This window comes from Eubalaena glacialis, chromosome X (assembly GCF_028564815.1).
Source record: "Eubalaena glacialis isolate mEubGla1 chromosome X, mEubGla1.1.hap2.+ XY, whole genome shotgun sequence".
In the NCBI taxonomy this organism is placed as follows: domain Eukaryota; kingdom Metazoa; phylum Chordata; class Mammalia; order Artiodactyla; family Balaenidae; genus Eubalaena; species Eubalaena glacialis.
Genome location: NC_083736.1, coordinates 47,316,116 through 47,339,611, shown reverse-complemented (window position 1 = coordinate 47,339,611; position 23,496 = coordinate 47,316,116). Strand labels below are relative to the sequence as shown.

Below are 23,496 nucleotides of genomic sequence, written 5' to 3'. Positions count from 1 at the left end.
CCGTTTTCAAGTTCCATCTCTCCGACCACTCTACTTCTTGCTGCAGGCACATACTCTATTTTGTCCCCTCTCAATTAGGTGCATATGTGTACATGTGTGCACATGTGCACTGTATATGTCTCCACATACAGGCATTTGCTCACATGTGTGCCCCAGGCAGGAGTGCCCCCCAACAAAGTCACGCAGACACACTGTCTCACTTGACCATACCTCCCCACGTGTAGTCACACAGACAGGACACACACACACACACACACACAGAAAGAGAAAACATCCAATATAGCATTGTTCATTTCAGTTTTCCATTTACAAAATCCAATGGTGAATCCACGCAGTTAGAAAAAGGAAATGGAGGAAAATCCTCCTGAATGTACCCTATCTACCCCCACCCCTGTGGTGCCCCCACCCCACCCCCTGAAAGGCACCCCCATCACTATCACTGAGAGAACAGGTACCCCCCACCCCCAGCCTCTCAGCCACTCTGGCCTGCCTTTCCAGGGCCACTCCATAGCCAGGCTCATTCATGTCTCTCCTGCCTAGAGTACCTTCTCCATCCCTCTTGGGTCAAGGCTTGCCCAGTTCTGGAGCTGTCTTGGAGTAGGGAGGGAGTGTAGGACAAGGGCTTCTGTAGGGAAGGGAAAGGGGGTGGATAAATACAGATCTCCCTCTCTCCCAGGAGATGAGAGGGGGACAGAGAACTTGGGCAAGACCAGGCAAAGAATGCCAGTTTGGCTCACCAGTCCGTAAGACTTGATGGGAGCCCAGAGTGGACTCTGCCCTGGGAAGGAGGCTTGGGATCTCCCACCTGGGGAATCTGGCTGCAGTCTGCTCCACTTGGGGTGGAAGTAATGGTGGAGGGAGGAAGAGGGGAAGGGCTGTTCAGCGCAAGGAAGTTGGGGGCTGAGGGCCCAGAAGGCCAAGGGTTACCACAGAGGGGCTTGAGGCTCCTGAGGCTTGAGGGGGACAAAAAGAGGTCAGAGAGGAATGGACTCAAGTCCACAGTGCCTTGGAGTTCATACCACTATGACTTACCAAGGCCCTCAAAGAATTTTCATCTTCAGGAGAGTATCATGAACTCAGGAGACAATTCTGGGGTTGAATTCCGCTCTGACCCCAGCCTTTGGGATCCAGCCATTCTGGAGAGTTTGACTTTCTCCCTACACTTCCATGGGGTAGGGGGCTGCTCCTGCCTGTATGGCACCCACATCAACCCCGGTGGGGTTGGAGTGGATTTCCATCCTCAAGAAGAAGAGTTGGGGGACGGGGATCCAGGAAGCAGCTTGAGAGAATGCAGCCAAGCTGGGGTCTCTTCAGCTCAAGGCGTGTACTCACATCCTGCTCTTCACCTAACCTGGTCCCATCCCAGAAGCCCTTCTCCCTCCCCTCCTGGCTTCTCAAACAGATGCTCAAGAAACACTTGGGAGGTCTGGACATGGTGGGGACAGAGAAAAGACCGGGCTTGGGACCAGGGTTAGCCTAAAACAACATTGCACACAACATAGCAATTAAACATTCCTTGCTCCCTGGGAACCCAGCATGCCCTTCGGTCCCTCTTGTCAGCAGGTCAATTTCTCCCTAAACATCCAGGCCTTGCTAAAGGACTTGGAAGGGGAGGGTACGTGGGAGCAGAGGGGACAATAAGGGCTCTGGACGTCTATTTTACAGGACAAATTTCCCCCTTCTGGACAATGTCAGAGGAGAGACATTAAAGCAAGAAAGCCTGTCTCCTCAGCTGTGAGTAGAAAAACCTGCATTTTCAGTTTTTTTTTTCTGAATTGACACTTCTGTGTGTGTGTGAGAGAGAGAGGTGGGGGGGGGGAGAGAGAGAGAGATTGTAGAAGTGGAGAAGGAGATGGTGGAGACGGGCCCCACAGAACTAGAAATGCCTCTTTCCTAGTCCCCCACCCAGTCCCCAACCCTGGGGAGGTGCTGGCAAAGGTGCCTAGATTCCAGGTGGTTTGAGGGGCTGGGGCTGGAGCTCAGAAAGAAAGGCTCCTGTATGGAGCCCCACCTCTCCCCTTCTGTTGGCCCCATCATGGTGGCCCTGACTTTCTCCCTGCCTGTCTGCCTACCAGCCTGCTTCACATGACACAGTAGGGTTCTCTAGGAGCCGGGGCACCTCCTGTGCCCCAGCAGGGGGCGTGAGTCCTCAGGCACTTCTTGAGGTCCTTGTTGAGCAGGAAGCAGACGATCGGGTTGACGGCAGCCTGGGCGAAGCTCATCCAAACAGCGGTGGCCAGGTAACGGTGGGGCACGGCACAGGCTTTCACAAACACTCGCCAGTAGCAGGCCACAATGTAGGGTGACCAGAGGAGCAGGAAGAGCAGTGTGATCGCGTAGAACATACGGCCCAGCTGCTTTTCACCCTTGACCTCGTCCATGCCCAGCAGCCGCCGGCTGGCTGCATGCCCATTCTGCCGGATACCCAGCAGGGTTGGTGGCATGGGCCCACGGCCAAAGCCAGCGATCCAGTTGGCAGCAGCCTGGCCGGTGGCCCCAGGGCCATGGAATGTCCAGTTCTGGCTGATGGCTGGCACCATCTGCACGGGCTTCATCTTGCGGTGTCGATACTCGAAGAGGAGCAGCTTGCCATAGACAGCATGTGTGGCTGCCATGAGCACAGCCAACATAAGCATGAAGCCCAGCGTGTCATTGGCCTTGAAGTAGCGATGCTCAAAGATGCACTGGTCCTCCTCACGGATGAACTTATAGGTGCCCACGTCGAAGACAGGTGGGAAGGCCATGGCCACAGACAGGGTCCAGGCCATGCAGATGACAGCTGCGCATGTCCAGAGTGTCATGCGCTTGGCGTAGAAGCGGTGGTGGGCGATGGCCATGTAGCGTGTGACGCTGATGCAGAACAGCATGAAGGCCGCATGGAAGCAAAAGAGCACAGCCATAAAGGCCACAATCTTGCAGCTGAGCGCACTGAAGGTCCATGAGGAGCCGTGGCGCACAGAAGCCAGCACAAAGGGGAAGCAGACAGCAGAGCGTATGCCATCAGCCAGGCACAGGTCCAGCAGAAAGTAGTAAGGAGCCTTGTGCAGGGCACGCTCCTTGAGCACCAGCAGGGACAAGATGGCATTGCCCGCCAGGCTCACGCACATGATCAGTCCCAGCAGCACCAGCTTCACGTAAGCCGATGCTGATGGCGGAGACAGTGCGCCGCTCACCTCCTCGGGCTCTCCAGTGGTGTTGGCCATACTGAGGGGCAGGGGCTGCTCCCAACCCTATGGGGTCAGCCAGTCCGGTACTCGCTGGGCCCCGGGGGACTCCATCAGTTGTCCTGCTGGGCTGCACCTGCAAATGAGGACACAGACACAGAGAGACAGAGATATGAGGGCAGGAAAGAGACAGAGAGAAAACACACACACAGGGGCACAGAGACAGAGTGAGAAAGGACAGAACAAAGAGATAGAAAATGGACACAAATTGAGACAGAAATGGAGGGGATGAGAAAGAGAAGAGATAGGGAGAGAGACAGAACCAGAGAGACAGGAAGTGGGGGAAATAAGGAGGGCGTAGGGAGGGACGGAGAGAAACACAAGAAAAAGAGACAGTGAGAAACAGGTGGAAAGGAAAGGTGAGGAAGAAACAGAAAGGGCAGTGTTAGTATGTCTAGGTGGCCTCCCCACTTATTCCCCGGCTGGTGTCAGGCCCTGCCCCTGGCCCACTGCTGCTCCTCCTCCCTCCTTGCTGGGTGAGGAGGTGCTTCGCCTCTCTGGATGTCCTCGGTTACCTGTTTCCTCCATTGGTGGGTCTGTGGGATGGGGATGTTGGTGCGGCTCTTCTCTCCCTTTGCAAAGCCCAAAGTTTGTGTTCTTCAAACTTTTTAAACTGCCACCCATAGTAAGAAATACATTTTACATCACAGCCTGGTACACATACAAGCATGTGTACATAGAGCTGAACCAAAAGTTTCACAAAACAGTACAGATCCTATGTATAATGTACCTAGTTTCTATTCTGTTTCACAGTTTTTTTGGTTAATGCTGGTAGCCACTCATTAAATAGGTTTCTTTATTCATAACCAAGCATGTGCTTAGCATGCTCGTGGAACAATGGGAAGACCAGTGTGGTTGGACCAGGGTGGCAAGAGAGACAGTGGAAGGTGAATTCACAGAGGGGTCTGGGGCCAGATCGTGCAGGGCTGTGGGCCATGACAAGGACTTGGGTTTTTACTTTAAGTGAAGTGGAGAGTATATGTGAATATAAAGACGTAGGTATGCTTGTGTGTATTCATTTGTTGAAAAACTATTTATTGAGCACCTACTGCATGCCAGGCACTGGTGATACAGCTGTGAAATAAACCGACAAAGATCCCCGCCCTTGTGAAGCTGATATTCTAGACAATAAAGAAGATACATAGGTGAAGTATACTAGGTCAAATGATGATAGGTTCCTAAAAATAAAAATAAAGGAGGGAAGGGGGATAGGAAGTGCTAAGGGTGAGAGAAGTGCAGTTTTAGATGAGGTGGACAGGGAAGGCTTCATGGAGGAGGTGTCATCTGAGCAAAGACATGAAGGAGGTGAGAGAGTGAGCCATGTGGACATCTGGGGGAAGAGAAGTCCAGGCAGAGGGAACAGCCAGAGCAAAGGCCCTGAGGTGAGACTGCATGTGGTGCATTTGAGGAAGAGCAAGGAAGAGGGTAGAACAGAGTGAGTGAGGGGAAAGTGGTAAGAGGTGAGGTCAGAAAGGTGGTTAGGCCAGATCACATAGGCCATGGTGAGGACTGTGACTTTTACTCTGAGTGAGATGGGAGCTGTGGGACGGTTTTGAACAGAGGCGAGATGTGATATGACTCAGGATTGAATGGGCTCCTGCTTGCTGCGGTGAGGAGCACAGATCATGTGAGGCAAAGGTGGAAGTAGGGAGACTACTTAGGAGGCTCTTGCAGTAATCCAGGTGAGGAATAACAGCACCCCCGTGCCTCTTGCCCTGCTTTGCTTCTCTTCCTAGAATTTCTCTCTTCTAATGTACTATATAATTTACTTTTTAAATAGTTGTTTTAATTAATTAATTAATATTGATATATAGTTCATGTACGGTATTATGTAAGTTACAGATGGACAACACAGTGATTCACAATTTTAAAGGTTATACTCCATTTATAGTTATTATAAAATATTTACTTTAAAATTTTGGTTTATTACCTGCCTCTCCCTATTAGAAGGAAAGCTCCACAAGGGTAGGGATTATCAACTCACACACTCTCCTCTAGAAGAGCAGTGCACAGCCCATTGTAGGCCCTCAGTCAAAAGCTGTCAAATCAGTTGGTTGAGGGACTAGAGGGGCTGGTGGCTCAGGGAGGGCTGCCTGGAGGCGTCCAGGTAGGATTTGCTGAGAGAGCTGTCTGGGCAGTGAGTGAATGGGACAGCACAGGCAAAACCTGGGGGGAAGCAGGAGAGCTCCTAGTGTGTGCGGGCTGGGTGTGGGGTGTGACAAGGTGGCAGGGCAGTTCCCTGAGGAGAGGCAGCAAGGCAGAAGCTGGAGAAGCTCAGAACTCCTGCTGGGACTGGGATGGGCTTGAAGTTGGGGGAGGTGGGGCTTGAGTGGATGTCTTTCTACCTCCTCCCTCCCAGGAAAACGGCTCCCCTCTGCACTGTTTCCCAGCTCAATCCAGCCTGGCCTGCCACAGCCATCTGGGGCCAGACTTTGATGGCACCCCAAAGTCTCAGAGCTGGTGCCAGTGGGCCAAGAGAAGGTGCTAGGGCAGGGGCTTGAGAGAAGCGGAGTTGGTGGGCCCCTTCAGCCCCTCAAGGCTTCATAGCTCCCACACAACTGTGGACCAGCCAATAGCTGGGTGAGTGTAAATATGCACACACACACACACACACACACACACACACACACACACACACACACTCCTTAGCCTTGAGGAGAGGCAGGGAGGAAGTGATAGAGACAGAGAGAATGTAAGACAGAGTCAGAGAGACACACGAGTGACAAAGAAGGAGAGAGGAGCAGAGAGAGAGAGAAAGAGAGACAGACAGATGGAGACATAGGAGGGAGGGAGGGAAGGGGTGGGAGAAATACACAGAGAAAGGAGAGAGCCTTACACAGAGAAGAGGAGATAGAAATAGAGACAGAAAGAGGAAGAAGAGATAAAGTGAGAAAAAAGACACACACACACACACACACACACACACACACAGAGAGAGAAAGTGCAAGAGACAGACAAGGGAGAGAAATAGAGACAGAAAGAGAGAAAAAATAGAGACAGAAAAAATAAAGACAGAGGGAGAGAGGGAAGGAGGGAGGGAGACAGAGACAGAGAGATAGAAGGAGAGGGATAATGCCAGGAAATAAAGAGAGAAAGATATAGAGAAATAGACAGGGACGGGGAGTGAGAGACAGATAAAGAGGGGACAGAGACAGAGGCAGAGACAGAGACAGAGAGAGGCAGAAATAAAGATGGAGACAGAGAGAGGGAGACACAGAGAGACACACTAAGACCGAGAAGGTGGATAATGTGTAGCCCAGAGTCTCAGTGAAAACAAAAACAAACACTAAAACAAAACAAAAAACCATAAAACAATAGAAGCAAACAAACAAAACTCTGGTGTTGCCTGGAAAGCTGGGGTGATTATATAAAAAGTGAGGAGAGTGTTCTTCTAAGCATAGACTGGCAGCCACAGCCCAGGACCATCCGAGACTAAGGATGTGTGTGCACACACATAACACGTACACACCTGCTCGTGCTCAGATGCCCTTAGAGATACACAGACACCTACACACACACTCACAAACACATAGGCTACTCCTATAGAGACCCGTGGACAGCAACCAGCTCACACACAGGGGCACTGGTGTGCACACACGGCACTCACACACACACACACACACACACACACACACACGGTATATCGTGTATGCCGCCTCATTCACACAGGCACAGTGTACCCTGCTTAAACACCAGTGCTTTGTCCTCAACAAAGGCATTACTGCCCCCTAGGGGACATTTTGGAAATTTATAGGAGCATTTTTGGTTGCCACAGTGCTGGGTGTGTCCTTCCAACATTTGGGGTCCTGGGCGAGGATGCTGGCCATCCAGTGACCTGCGGGGCAGTCTTACACAGCCAACATATGTCCCTCATCCCATAGGATTTTGGACTTGGAATGAACTGAACCTAGAATCTAACTCTATTTCACAGTTAAACACAGTTGTTCCTTTGATTTAATATACCCTGAATTATCCAGGAATGTGGCTGTCATGTAAGTCTAGAGACTGTACTTTGTTTTGTGGAGCACTTTCCTTGAGTTGTTCAGTATTTCGGAAACTCTCACCCCTAGGCCTTTGCCTGTCATTTGCCTGCACTTCGTACAAGGGGCAGCTTCTGATTTTTCCCTTCTCCTAAATCCACATTTACTCGTTATGTTACAAGCTTCTAATTCACTGAATCTCCTGGGGAGTGTCATGCCCAAGCATTTCCATATTGAAATGCAAATTATTTTCTTATAAGTCACTTTTATTTCTTATTTATTTATATTAGAGTTAATATAATGTGGCTATTGTATAAAATACTATATGAATTTTCTTTTGAAATTATATATGCAGAGAGATTGTATTATTTAAGAACTTCATGTCCAGATAGTAAAGGGGTGTTACAAAATATGTTACATAAAAGAGGGTGTTGGGTATGAGAGGGCTGAGAATTGCTCATATGCACAGACACACACACACGTGCAGTGGCCCACAAACCCACAATTATAACTCCCCTAACATACACACAAACTTTCAAATCGTGACAGATACACACACACAAACCTACTCATTGTCACTCACACGTAGACTCATATATACCCTTTGTCCCAGTGTACCTGATTATTCAAATCCTCTCACGTATTTAAACTCTTGCAACACAGCTGCAAGAAAACAGTGGCATACCTATATCATCACATATACAAATATGGTTACACACGTTAACACTCAGTCACTTACATACGCCAGCATGCTCACATGCACTTGAACCCTGCCACACATATGTATACACAGACTGCCCCTCAGATACCCACAGAAAAAACAGACAAGTAAAAAACTGCTCACATATACACACATGTACATACGCTAACACACTCTAACATACAGAGACCAACTGATCCAAAACCTCTCACATAGATTATGCACACTCACCAACACAGATGTGTACACCCTAGCACAGGTATACACAGATGCCCATTCATGTACACGCTCACTCATGCAGAGAAGTAGACCAGCTCCAACACAGACACAGACACACACACACACACCCCTTAGCAATATGCAAGCACAAGCAAACACAAAGAAAAAAGCCAGATATAGTGTATACAGATACACTCTCACACACAGACGTCTATACACACACAAACTTGCTCACAAGCCAGATACTTACTTGACATATACAGCCTGCAACAGGTATACACCCAGAGACAAACCCGTGCAAGTGCACAGAGCAGCCAACTCCAGAACACACAGGTGGAAACATTAGCAGAGCTGTCTGGGGCTGGAGCAAGAGGGGGCTCGAGGGGACCATGTGAGAAGGGAGGTTGTAAATGTCTGGAATGCTTCCTGTCGAAATATCCCAGATAGTCAGATTATTACTTTGGTTGCCACTGGTTGTTCATCATCAGTGAGGTTTTTTGGCTTTGCCCATACATGTACAATGTTTGTTTTTCTTTTAATTTGATCTCATTCTTATTTTTCCACAATTTTTTCTACGAAAATAGAAGGGCTGTATGATTGTAGCTGTTATTACTATTATATAGAATTAGGTGTTCCTAAAGAGAATATAACAATTTTGTTAATTTCCTTGATTGTTGCTTCTTTATTAAAAAAATGTTTTCTTCTAGAACATTTCAAACAAAAATGTAGAAAGAATCCTGTAATGAACCTCAGGGCATCCATCACCCAGACTCACTAACGATCAACTCATAGGGTCTTGTTTCACCTATAACCTCACCCACTTCCCCCACTTCCAGAGTATTCTGAAGCATATCTATTATGCCATTTCATCCATAAGAATTTCAGTAAGTATTTCTAAAAGATAAGAACTCTTGGGCTTCCCTGGTGGTGCAGTGGTTAAGAATCCACCTGCCAATGCAGGGGACACGGGTTCGATCCCTGGTCCGGGAAGATCCCACATGCCACAGAGCAGCTAAGCCCGTGTGCCACAACTACTGAGCCCGCGCACCACAACTACTAAAGCCCGCGTGCCTAGAGCCCGTGCTCCGCAACAAGAGAAGCCACGACAATAAGCTCACGCACCGCAACAAAGAGTAGCCCCCGCGCACCACAACGAAGAGTAGCCCCCGCTCACCACAACTAGAGAAAGCCCACGCGCAGCAACGAAGACCCAACGCAGCCAAAAATAAATAAATCAAATAAATAATTTTTTTTAATTAAAAAAAGATAAGAACTCTTTTTAAAACATTACAACATTTTTATTATTTCTTTGCTTATTTATTACTTGCTACTGGCTTTTAATATTTAAAATTTGGCAAATCTGATTCTTGGTGGGATTTCATAATTAATTTCATAATTAATTATTATCTTTTGTTTTTAGGTAAAAATATTTGTCAGTAAATGAGTGCAGCCTGACTATGGTTGAATTGAATTGATTCATTAAAGGGAACTCTAGGCCTTTCTGGGTTTGTCTCAGAGTGCTGCTTAAAAATGCAGAAGACCTAAAACTTGATTTTTGGAAAAAATCAGTTTTCAGAAGTCACAAAGGGTCACACAAAGGATCAGTCTGCTGACCCCTTCAATACTTTATATTCATGTAGATTTAATTTTTAAGATATTTCTTTCCCCATCAAATAGGACTTTTTGATTAAAGCTGGAAAATCAAGAGACTCATAAGACAAACACAGTAGTCTCCCCTCCAAAATAATCCAGGATGTTCCTAATTTAAGCAATTTAATGAGGATTGTCTCAAATTTGAGTTCAGCTGCCCAGTTAGCCCTCTTTTCCTCAGCCTAAATGTCCAATTTGTGTGGAAAAGTTATCAACAGAAACCTTCACAGTAGGCTACGTTGGTCAACTGACCACAAAACACTCTATCACACAGAGAAAGATTTGGAGTTTTTGAAGCATCTGGAAGAGCAAATTAAGAAACTGGGCTCTTTTTTGAGATGAGTTAGAACATTCTTAGATGGAGTTCAACCAGCTAGTAACAGGGTTATACAATTAACAAGTAAAGCTAAGATGCCCACCCAGTAGAATCTCATATGTTAGCAGTCTGCCGGGAAATTGTCCACACTATATTTGAGACCAACAAGGTAGAAGAAATAGGACAGGGGCCACTTTCAATTATTTCTGTTAGGAGATACACTGGTGACAGGTCAAAGGACATCGAGATAACACTAACCCAGAAGATTGCTGAATCAAAGGGGTTTTCATTTTATATTGATGTATCTCAGGATGTTGATTAACTGTGCTTGGTTTATAGTACTAGTCAGAAAGCCTGAAGAGAAATGCCAGAAGCACCAAAATAAACTAAGGTTGAAATATTCAAAGTGATACATAAATATTTTGAAATATTGTGGAAACTCTGCATAAATCTGTGGACTGGCGCTGCTGTTGTGATGGCAGGAAGTTTACAGCTGGAATTTGTTCTGAAAATGCTGAGAGTCATCCACTGAGGAGCCTTAACCTATAAAAGTTTGCCTGAAGGTCTAACTTCCAGAGTAAATGATGCCAGGTGAATTTAATTAGATCCAAGGCACTACCCACCCACTTGTCAGCTTTCTGTGAAGCACTGGAATCAGTACACCCTTTCTATTGTTTTAAGCCTAAGTGTGTAAAGATTTTATAATGGATTTATGAGCTAAAAGAAAAATTTCAGCATTCCTCTGTGAATGATTCTCACTTCGCAGATTTGATGCTTACTGGCTTCAACACACGGCTCTTTGAGCACATGAATAAAATTACATCAAAAATTTTCGACACTCAAAGATACATGAAAGTATACCGACAAGGTTTATGGATTTGAAGCCAAACTTCAACCTAGAAGAAATCAGGTCAAGTATGGTTCCTTGGGTGCTGTTTAGTTAGCATTATAAGTTAAATACTAAAGAAGACTTACTAGGATGAATAGAACAAGGTCTACTTAGGGGAAAACTTCATCATTATTTTTAAATACTCAAAATGAAAATTTTCTGTTGGATTCAAAATTCATGAGCATTTGTTACAAGAAATTTCAACATCACATTTGACTGAAAGAAAAGAAAGGTGTTAGATTTAAAGAAGGATCTCACCTTTGAAGTACAAAATTCAAAGACTAAGAATTATAGATTATTGATGAGAAAAGAGTTTTAATCAATTAAAAAATACCCTTTGACCATTTGCTGCCACTTAGGCAAAGGGTTTCCTGTTGATGGTGACTACCAAGAGACAGAAGAGATTATGTAGCTATTCTGAGCATAAAACCTGGGTCTCTGCCTGGGCAGAGCAAGAACAAGTGAGTTATAAAAGGGAGGTGAAAAAGGGAGGCACGAACAAGCAGTTGTTCCATTTGTTAAGAAAGGTTGGTATGATGTGAAAGCACCAGCCATATTCAACACAAGAAACTGCACCTGATGCTTCAGAGAAACCAAAATGATACCTGATGACCCCAAAGCTCATGCTTTTGAGGTGAGTTTTGCTGACCTACACAACCATGCTGCTACATTTCATACATTCAAGCTAATTATGAGGACATTAGGGCAAACTATGCCTAAACAACCTCCATGGAATGGGTATTACCTTCAACAACATGCCTTCCAAGATCAAGAAGAGGCAGGCCACAATGGAAGTTTATATCCGTGTCAAAAGTACCAATGGTTATTTGCTTCATTTGTTTTGTTTGGGTTTTTACCAAGAAACACAACAACTTGGCATAAGGGATCTACGCTCAGCACCAAGTGATTTACCAAATCATGATGAAAATGACCATAAAATAAATCAAGACAGTCATGACCAAAGATGCAGAACAAGTGGGCACGAATGTTGACCACTACAGATTTGCACGAGTGAATTAAAAAGTTATGTTTACAGAAGTGAGCTCAAGTGTACTATGAAAAAATTTGGAAAAGATTTCATTTGAAAGTTGCATACAAATTCAATATTAAATAATTCTCCTAAAACTTGGCATTTTAATTTTTCTTACCACAATTTTTATAATATAAAGAAAATGTAAGGAATTTCTTTTCACCAAACCCCAGTACCCCTAAATCCTCTTAAGTTTACTACAGTGTGCCATACAAATATTTCACCTTCTCTGTGTGCCTGACACATTCACAGCTAGTCGTATTGCGTGGACACTTGCACACATGAACAGATACACAGCACACAGGCATAGGTGTACATGGAGATTCAAATTTACACACACATCCAGACTTACCCCAGCTGATAAGTGCAGTCAGATGCTCACACACACACCTCTTCTACACAGAAAGAGGCATGTGTATAGGTGCCCACTTACCAGCAAATCATGCAAAGATTTATATAACACACACACACATATATAACCACCCTTCTATAGAAATACAGGCCTAGGCACCGATACATTTGCCATTCACATGGGCACGTGCACACACATACACCTACAGACCAAATCGTATGGACCTATATGCTTTCAGACACAGTCATGTATGCACAGATATAAGAACTTGACATTCAGTCGCAGGGCAAGTGCTGCTCACATCCTACAGATCCAGGCCCTTCCCCACCCCAGGCTCTTACACTAAGAGATTAAAACCTACCATCTTATACAAACCCTGCCCTGGCACACATACATATACACACAGTACAGACTTGCTCGCCCATACAGACACATGGCTCAGGCTCACTGCTACACACAGAGGCAGGCAGGCAGGTGAAGCAATGCAGACTCACACATACACACCCACATAGCCACTGCTGCTTATAAACACAGACACACTCATTCACACCTACACATACATTCACATGACACAGATACACACATCCTAGTACATGGCCATATAGGCATAAATCCTCTACACACACACGCATCCACCTACATCATCACATATAAACCTGAATACCAACCTTCTTACATTTATAGACACTCACAACATGCACACATTTACATCCTGACCACTATAAACCCGTTTACATATTCAGATAAAAACGCACTGTGCACTACCACAGATACAGGTATATGCACTCATACACTCAGATGTGTGTATGCTGGGAAGCATACACACAGGGCCAAACCTCTTCCATCAACCTCCTAGACCCACACTTCCATCCTCATACACCCATGGTTTTATATACACACTGGGACACATATAAGTACAAACCCACTTTTATGTATAAACACACCCTCACATACACCCACGATCTGCTCATTCTCTCACACATACATGTGGATACTGATAATGTGGCAAATATACATAGAAACTACCCCGTTCACACTTGCAGATAGACACATACTGTCACCTACACATAGGTGCATGTGACAATTATAGTACTGGGTAACACCTTATATGGCACAGAGGACTCATTATGTGCCAGGCACAGTCCAAAGCACTTTTTGAATATTAACTCATCCAATTCTCACTCTATGAGATAGGTAGTATTATTACCCCTACTTTATAAATGAGAAACTAGGGCTTAGTTGAGGTGAGGTGACTTGTCCAAAGCCACACAGCTAATAAAGGCAGAATTAGGATGTAAACCCAGAGCCTGGCTCAAGACCTTACAGATCCAACTTACTCACATGTAGAAACACACTCACCTCATACACATATACAGATACACACTACTTTAGCACAAGCACATGCACACACAAGCCATGTACTGACAGGCTCAGGTACAAACAGTTACACACATACACATACACAAACATGGACATGCTCACATTTACAGACACTCCAGCAGAGGTATATCTTGCCCCAGGAAAGATATACACATTCATACAACGCCCACAATCATGCACCCCACCAAAACACACCCACACTACTAAACACACAAAACACCCACATATACCACCTACACACCATCTAAATAAATCCACACTCACATACAGATGCACCCACATTCTCAGATACTCTCCCCACCCAGATATACCCAAATGCTCTCACACACACTACCCACATATATTCACATGCACACACATCACCCAGATATACCCTATCTCCCTCCCATACACCATCCTGAGAGAACCGCACACATCCTACTTAGATATACCCACTCCCACACGCCCCAGCCCAGGTGGCTACACATTCTCTTTCTCACACATTCAGATGCACCCACTCTCACACACACACCCAATACTGATACACTCTCTCACACACATCCCATCTAGACACACCCATCCTCATACACACATACCTCAAATACACCTACACTACACACATACCTCAAATACACCTACACTCACAGGCACTCCACCGAGATACAGCCACACTTTAAGCAAACTTCCAACTCAGTACACCCACACTCTCACATACAACATTCAGATACACCCAAACTCACACACACTCCCAACCCAGAGCCCTCATACCCAACCCAGGCAAACCTACAGTCTCTTTCACATGTGGTATCAAGATACACCTACAATGACACACACACCATTCAAACACACTACACTTACACCCCACCCAGATACTCACACTCACCCAATTCAAATACATCCACATGCACAGATACCCACCTACACATAATCCAGAGACACCCACTCACAAACAAATCCTATCCATACATGCCCACACTTCTCATGTTCTTTCTTTGTCTCTCTATCTCTGCCTCTCTCACACACACACACACAAACAGAGCCCACTCACACAGCCCCAGCCAGATACATCCACACTCTCATACATACACACAACATCCAGATTCATCCCATGTGGACCACTGAGGTACATTCACACCCATATGCATCATCTAGATACACTCCACTACCATCTAGATACACTTGCAAATTCACACACACACATCCCATCTAGATAATCCAACTTTCATACATGCCATCCAGGTGCACTTCCCCAGACACTCCACTGCCCAAATACATCCAATGTTCTCATCCTCTCCACACCACCCAGATGCCCCCACATTCCAAACTCACACTTCCCACCCAGTAATGTCCCCCAAACTCTCTTTCACACACCTCATCTAGTTATACACACACTCACACACATACCCAAGTACACATATACCCAGATATGCAACCGAAGCTCTAACAACACACCATCCAGATATACCTTAATACATACTCCACCACCCAAATACACCTGTGCTCTCACCCAGCCACCATCCAGATGCACTCACATTCAAACACACTCCACCCAAAATACACCCACACACTGTCTCACAATCAGCCCAGATGTACCACACTCTCTCACACATCATCCAGATACACCCAGCCACATACCAAAACACTCACATTCACTCCCTGACCCAATCAAACCCAAACACTTCTACCCCATCCAGATACACCTACACACTTCTCCCACTGGATACATTCATGCTCTCACACTCCCACCACACTCAGAAACACCTATGCACTCTCTTATACATACACACAATCCAGCTCCCCCCTCTCTCTTAATCACTATCATCCAGAATACCCACACTCCACGCACACCATGCAGGTATACCCATGCTCTCTCACACACCACACACACCTCACTCACATATAGCCCCCACAGCATCCACAGATACTCCCAATTATATACACACTCACATACACCCCACCTTCACCCAGATGTGCCCAAATTCTCTCTCTTACACACACACACACACAGACACACACACCATCTAGATAAACTCCATCACACACTTATATTGCCTAGATACACTTGTGCTCTCACCCACCTACACACCATCCAGATATACCCACACTTGAATGCCCCCACCCCAATAGACCATACGCCTTCATACGCTCACTCTACCCAGAAACACCCACACTCCCTCTTACACACGTAACATAGATAGGTCCACACTGTAAAACATACATCATCTAGATAACCCCCCACTCTCTCTTGCGCCATCCAGATACACCCATACCTACATACCCCTCAAATATATATATTCTCACACATATTCCCACACAGCCACACCCAAAGTGTTACTTATACCATCCTCCACCGAAATAGGCCAATGGTCTCATAGTGCCTCACAAATGCACCATTCACACACACCCACATCCACACTCATCCCTCTCAAATACACCCAAATGTCTCACACTCAAACCTTACCCAGAAGCACCCAGGCTCTCTCTCACATACACGCAACCCAGATCCCTTCTCTCTCTCTCTCTCTCTCTCCCTCTCTCTCTCTCTCTCTCTCTCATCAAATATAGCACCCACTCCACACACACACCCCACTCCACCTGGATATACCTTCACTTTTCACTTATACATACACATTTAGATCCAGATTTCTCCCTGGATAGCACAACTTGGGTGCTGTGTGTGAAAACCATTTACCAACCCTTGATACCATACAATGCCATTTTGTCCTGGGCCTTTGATGGTGGGGGGAGGATGGGAAAGGAGGTCTTTGTGTTTCAAGAAATCCTTTTCTAAAGAGGTCACAGGCCCCCTTCCCTAGTAGGATATCAGTCATTTTTGGTTCTTACTTCTTGATTGTGAATGATGACAGGAATTCTCCTGAGACCCTCACAGAAGCCCAGCACATGGTCAAGGCCAGAGAAACCCCAGAAGGGGGTCATGGATTGCTCAAGTGTTTTGGCTTCCATCATCTAGGATGTCTACACAATTAGAGCCAGACATAGTCTAGCAGGGTACCTGACTTTCAGACAGGCACATAAATACACGCTGGGGTACACATAGCATCACTCAGACTCATAAGTACCCTCCCTTATCACCCTCTCAATGATAAGGCCTATCTGCACAAGCCCAAGGCCAAATCTTTCTCCCTCTCTCACATACATACCATGAGACAGGCACATGCACAAATACCTACACTCATCCCTACAATAGGCACACCCACAGCAGTGCACACTCACACTGCACTTGGTCCCACATATGCACATCCATTTATTCTCAAACACAGACATATATGCATAGCATATACTCACATGACATAATGCCCACGAAGGACATACTTTCACTCACAAACACAGGTGTACACACAGGCATATTTACATATGTCCACAGACAGGCAGACTCTGTATCACACCCAGTGAGACAATGAACAAACATGACACACAGAGGTGAGCTCCCAAATGTATACACATACAGCCCCAGACACGACCACATAAGCATATTCACACATACTCACACCAGGATGTACTCACACACACGAACACCCAGATGTGCACATGCTTGTCAATTAGATGGTGTACTCATACATGGACATTCTAACACACATAGACTTATACACACAACTGGGCATGTACACCTATAAGCGTATTCACATGAACTTAGGCTTGTACATCATTCATTCCTGCAGGCACAGAATCAGACATGGAGACACAAATGTACTTACAAAACACACTCACACAATTACACACACCATTTATGTTGACACATGTTCATACACCCATATGAGAAAATATGCAAACAAAAGAAGACTCATGCACACATGGAAGAATAGTCATATATTCTCACACACTTGTACATCTGCACAAGAAGAATTGCTAACACTCATCACAGACACACACATGCAAAGACAACCTCACACACACACACGCACACACTCAAATGCATTTATAGGCCAAGAGTGGTGTGTACGTACATTCACTTACACTGTTCTACAACATATGCTCCAGAACAAACAATGGTAGATAAACACAAATACACATATGCAAATAATTAGAACTATACAAATTGGTGCAGTTCAGACACCACCTATACATTCAGACAGACACACCCAGGCATATTTACACACACATACACTTAGATGTGTGTGAATACACAGGCAAATATACAGACATGTTCACTCAAGTGCACACACAGCTAGATGTTCACACATACTGGCATATACACACACATTCACTCAGTCACTCACAGGCATTTCCACACACACATTCACACTCACTCAGAAATTCAAACAAAATACATAATGAGACAGGGGCATCCAAGTATTATGAGTTGTAGTTACTCATGCTCACCACACTCAGAGATGCACTCACACACAACAGTGTACCCACAAACACAACTAGACATATACATGAATGCAGCCATTTACCTATGCACACAGCCTTTTGTGCATATATTTAAAGGTGTACACCCCCCCAGCCATACCCATATATATAATCAAATGTGCACACATAGGCAAACCCACAAGGCATACTTTCATGCACAAAACATGTGCATTCACACACTCTCCCCTACCCACACAATTAGTTCTCCTTATACTAGTGTGACCATCTACACTAACATTTCCCTAATCAGATGTAGACCCATGGGTCTGTCTACAGATAATATGTATTCAAACATGCACACAAAGACGTAGACATAATTCAAAATGCTGGAGAATCCACAAAGACATTCACACACAGGCCTACTCATACATATACATGACAGGCACACCCACGCAGAAGCATGTGTACCCACACTTACCCTCCCATACATGCATGGACACACACACATACACATGCCCTTACACTTACAAACACACCATTTAGATGCACTTGTATTCATATGCACACAGGGGCATACACAAATATACACAATCAGATATATCTGGGCAATCACCTAATAGGACATGTACACCCAGGCATTCTGAAACCCTCACACTCATACACATACAATCAGACATGTACACTCAAAGACAAATGTATACCACATACATATATTTAGCGAGACATTCAACAGGCCTATTGGCTCAGAGAAACACACCCTCACTCAGGCTCAGGATCCAACATGCCCATTTGCTCACCCAGACAGACATGCAAAGTCATACCCACTCCCTTGTACACACACCATCCTACCCAGACACCCACACACTTTCACACCATCATGTGACCTGCTAACACACACAGACTCATACACATTCATAGTGCCCATGAACAGACAGACACACACAGCCATATGTTTTCAGTTGCATATATACACCCACGCTCAGGCCTAGATGCCTCTGGACCACAGGCGGGGTTCTCTCCCTTCTGCACCAAATGCTTCTTCAGAGAAGTCTACTCTATAAGCCTACTCTATATATTCCACCCCTCCCTGCTCCCACAGAGGAGGTCTTCTGGGCCTCAGTGTTTCCCCTCTTCCTAATGCTCCCCTGGCCTTGAGGACTCTCCTCCAGCCACTGACCCCTCACTCAGTGTTCCACCACATCTCCACACCCAGAAACCAGCCAGCAGACCCAACTGTCCCTCCAGCCCAGGCTCTATGTTAGCAACTCCCTGGGACCCGTCCCCCACAGCTCTGGCTGCTGCATGGGCCACACCCGAAGCCCTGTGATCTCAGAAGCTTCAGCCCTGTCCCCACGCCCTGCCAACCACTGACCACAGGCCAAACTCTTGCCAAGTCTCCCCTCAACAGGGAGATGCATACATCACCAGAGTCAGCAATGCTGCAGGCTGCAAGCCAGGCCTCTGCTAGCTCACGGGGGCTAGAGCCTCTGTGTGTGTGTGTGCACAGACAGGGGCAAGTGCAGGAAAGGAGCCTGGAAGAGGGTGGGGGCAGGAGGCTCTGCCCACAGCCACCACTTATTCCTCCTTACAAATGAGGAGTAACAACACAGAGTTGCTCTTGCCTCCTCCTCCCCTCCCCTCCCCCATTTACCTACCTGCTGCCCTCCCCAGATCTCAGCCAAGACCCTGGAGAAGAGGGGCCAGTCTTTCCCCCAAATAATTAATGACAATATTAATCATGAACAATCAGCAACAATATTGACCATGAGCTTTGCTGACATTGCTTCAGGGCCACTTCTATACACATCTTTTACTTACATGCACCAACTCATTTAGTCACTACACACAGCCATGAAGGAAGGGTTACCAGTCTCCTTGACAGATGAGAAAACCAAGGTTCAATAAGTAGCACACTTTCACTAAAGTTGCAGAGCCAGTAGTTGAGGGAGGTGTCCCTGGAGAATCCATGTTCTCCATGTACCAGGCTTTCCTGCTGCTTCAGACAGAGGGACCACAAGGCCATAATATCTGGGGAATCCCAGACACAACATGGGAGTCCGAAACAGAGATTGAGAGCCTTGGATGAAGGCTGGGGCCCACACTGTGGGGACAACCATGTTGTGTCTGGCCCCTGCAGGGTGTTGTGTGGCATGGTCCTTGCCTCCACCAAGGCATCAGGCAGTCTAGGGCCTGGAAGTGCTCCCCACCTCCACCTCACCTTCCTTTTAGCCTTACAGTGGCTTCCTCCCCCTAGCTGGAAATCACAGCAGTATCTTCCCTGGTGAGTGAGCAAAAGTCTGTGCTACTTGTGGGGAGAGACAGGGGAAGGAAGGAAGGAAAGAAGGAAAGAAGGAAGGAAGGAAACAAGGAAACAAGGAGTGGGGGGTGGTCTGGGCTGGGAGCAGCTTTTCTGTCACGTCTACTCACCTGCCAGCTCACACACTCAGGCAGACACACACACACCCTGCATGCTGGCCAAGGAAGCTGGCGGAGAGTGGAGGAGGAGGGAGAGGGAGAGGAGGCAGCTGCAGGAGGCTGAGCCTGCCCAGGGTGCAGGCATCGTGAGGGGAGCACAGCCGGGCTCCAGGCATGCCTTCCACGGATAGCACACAAGGAAATATTAACACAGCCTCGTGCTCAAATGCGACCATAATGATAAAAACAGACCTTGTATGGGGAAACAGGTGGTGGTTCCCTTCCTCACGGGACATTTGGGATTGAGGAAGATGGGGATGGCTAGAGGACTCTCCAGGCTTGAGTGCCCAAGTAGCCCTTGTGATGGAGCAGAAAGAGAGAGAGACTAACAGAATCAGAGAGAGACAGAGAGCATGGCAGTGATGGAGACTCTGGAATATGTGTGGGGAGACAGAAGTCCCAGCCCCCCATCCTCGGTGGAGCGATGCTGACTACTTACCTAGGCTCTCTCAGCAGGGCTGTCTTGGAATCGAGGGAGGGGGCTCAAGCTGTCTCACTCAGGATAAATCACAGCCCAGGCCACATTGTGGGACCCTTCGTGATCTGGCAGCCAGTGACACTCCTGCTTCTGTTGCCGTGGATACAGCCGGGCTGGTCTAAATCGCAGACATCAGGGGAAGCAGGCACTGGAGGAGTGCACTGGGCAGGGCTGGGGGTGTTGGGGAACACCAGGTGGGCAGCACACAGCCTTGGGGTGCCCAGCTAGCTGGCAGGTGGGGGTCCAGGCAGGTGCTTCCCCAACTACACACTCCCACCCCCATCTTCATGCCACCGCCAAGCTGAGAGGGGGGCCAGCACTGACCCCTGCTACCCGTCTGCCCACCTGGCTGCCGGTCCCCCCTTCCCCCTCCCTGTCTGCCCGCTGGCCGCCGCCTTTTGTCCTCAGAAGACACGGTCCCCGCGGGGCCTCTGCCAAACCTCCAGCAGATGCTCAGGGTCTGGGGCTCCTCCCTGGGAGCACTGGGGCCATGGCCTGGGAGAGCCCCAGGTTGTGGGAGCTCTCATCCAGGCTCACCCCGCTCCCCAGGCCTGTCGGGGATGGGGAAGAGGTGCAGGTCCACAGCCAGAGGCAGCAGCAGAGGTGGAGTTGGGGAGGGGATGGACGCCAGAAAGAGGGGGTGGGGTGGAGAGAGAGGCTGGCCCGATAGCTGTGTCCCGGGTTTTAGATCCGGGTTGAGGAGGGTGGCTCAGAGCATCCGAGGGGGGGGTCCTGATGCAAAACGGGGGCACCGTGGGCCTGCCGGAGGGACCCTCCAGGCCTGGGAAGCACCCCAGCTTACACAAATTTAGGTCCCAAGATGCTGGGGACACCCAGCCTGGATAAGGCATCGGCGGGGAGCCCAGGGCACTAAGCTGGACCCCATCCGGGCTGTCCGTCCCCCCTCTCCTCGATTTGCACGGTCCCTGCCTCAGGGGCGGGCGGAGGAGGGAGGAAGGCAGGGAGGGAGAGGGAGGGAAGGAGGGAGGCTGAGCAGGCAGGGAGACTCCCAGCCGCCAGCCTGGTCCTCCCTGGGGCGGGGCGGGGAGGGGGGGCTGGTGAGGCCGGGGAGCAGCCGGCTGGCTGGCTGGCCGACTGGGTGGGGATGCTGGCGTGGCGGCTGTGCTGCCAGGACAATAGCTGCCTGGGGAATTCAGACTCCGGCCTTTCTGAGATGCTGGAGAGAGGCATGCGTGGAGGTGGGGAGAGGTGCGAGGGCTACAAGTGCAGAGGAGGCAGGGGTGGGGGGATCTGCGGTTGGGGTCAGAGCAGAAAGGTCCTGTGGAAGTTTCTCAAAAGCTTTCGCTTGGGAGGGATCCTTAAAGCTCTGAGAGGTAGGATAGACAACCTTATTTAGAATGGGTTCTATGGGCATTTTCCCAGCAAGGCCTGTAGATGGGCGGGGGTGGGGGCGGGGGCGGGGGCGTGGCAGGGAGCGCTGCCCATCTCTGAACAGCCCTTCTCAGGACGTCATCTCCCGTGCCACCCCTACTTTCTCTGGGCCAGTAGACAGATACGCACCCATACTTATGGCCACGTTCCAGGACAGCAGAATGGGCCAGGGGAGGAGGAAGCCTTGTAGGCAGAGGTTCGAAGGCAAGGAAGAAATACTTCTGTCCTGAATAGATTAAATTGGGACCAAATGATGCCATAGTGGTTCCCCTAATTTATAGCATTTAAGAATTCCAGTTCTCTTGATATAAGCAATTTTCTTCTATTTTCTTTCTTCCCTCATTCATTAGTTCACTCATTTATTAAGCATGGCTGTATGCTAGGTCCAGTGGTGGGCACTGGCAATGTAGGTGAATCAGACTTGCTCTCTGCCCTTAGGAAACCCTTGCTCCATTACCAAGCTGTGGTCCTGCAATCCACCTGCATCTGAACCCCCATAGAGTTTGTGAAATGTGGATCCCCAGGCCTACCTCCCAGAAATACTAATTTAGGAGGTTTGAGATGAAGCTCCAAAACCTGTATTTTGACAAGGCCCTCAGGTGGTTATTGTTATGTTTGGGCATTATGCTTTGGAGAGGAAGGAAAACCCATGAGTCAAATATAAATTCACAATGGAAATTAGAAAATATTTTGAACTGAGTGATAATGAAAATATTATATCTGAAATTCTGTTGGATGCTGCTAAGGCTATGCTTAGAGAGAAATTATAGCCTTAAACATATATTATTCTTTAAAAAGGCTGAAAATCCATCTCAAGAAGTTAGACAAAGCAAATTAAAGAAAGTAGACGGAGAGAAATAACAGAGATAAGAGCAGAAATCAATGAAATAGAAAACAGAACCACAACAGAGGATTGACAAAGCTAAAAGTTGGTTCTTTGAAAAAAAAATTGAAAAATGATAAATCCCTGAGACTGATCCAGAAAAAAAAAAATAGAAGGCACATAACTAGTATCACGAACAAAAGGGGGCACTACAATATGGGTCGGATATACATTAAAAAATATAATAAGGCAGTATTATGAAGAACTTTATACCAATAAATTTGAAAATTTTGAT

General features: G+C 47.2%; 1 protein-coding gene across 1 annotated transcript; it reads right to left on the bottom strand.

Annotated features, from left to right (window-relative positions):
* Positions 1-463: 463 nt before the first annotated feature.
* Positions 464-21,684, bottom strand: GPR173 (G protein-coupled receptor 173). Its single transcript, XM_061178445.1, has 2 exons — positions 20,948-21,684; positions 464-3,300 (listed from the first exon to the last, which is right to left on the bottom strand). The coding sequence occupies exon 2, from the start codon at positions 3,201-3,203 to the stop codon at positions 2,082-2,084; it is 1,122 nt and encodes a 373-aa protein (XP_061034428.1). The 5' UTR covers positions 3,204-3,300; positions 20,948-21,684; the 3' UTR covers positions 464-2,081.
* Positions 21,685-23,496: the final 1,812 nt, after the last annotated feature.

Excerpts from the sequence above, each read along its gene's own strand:
- GPR173 (XM_061178445.1), bottom strand. The coding sequence starts at position 3,203 with ATGGCCAACACCACTGGAGAGCCCGAGGAGGTGAGCGGCGCACTGTCT.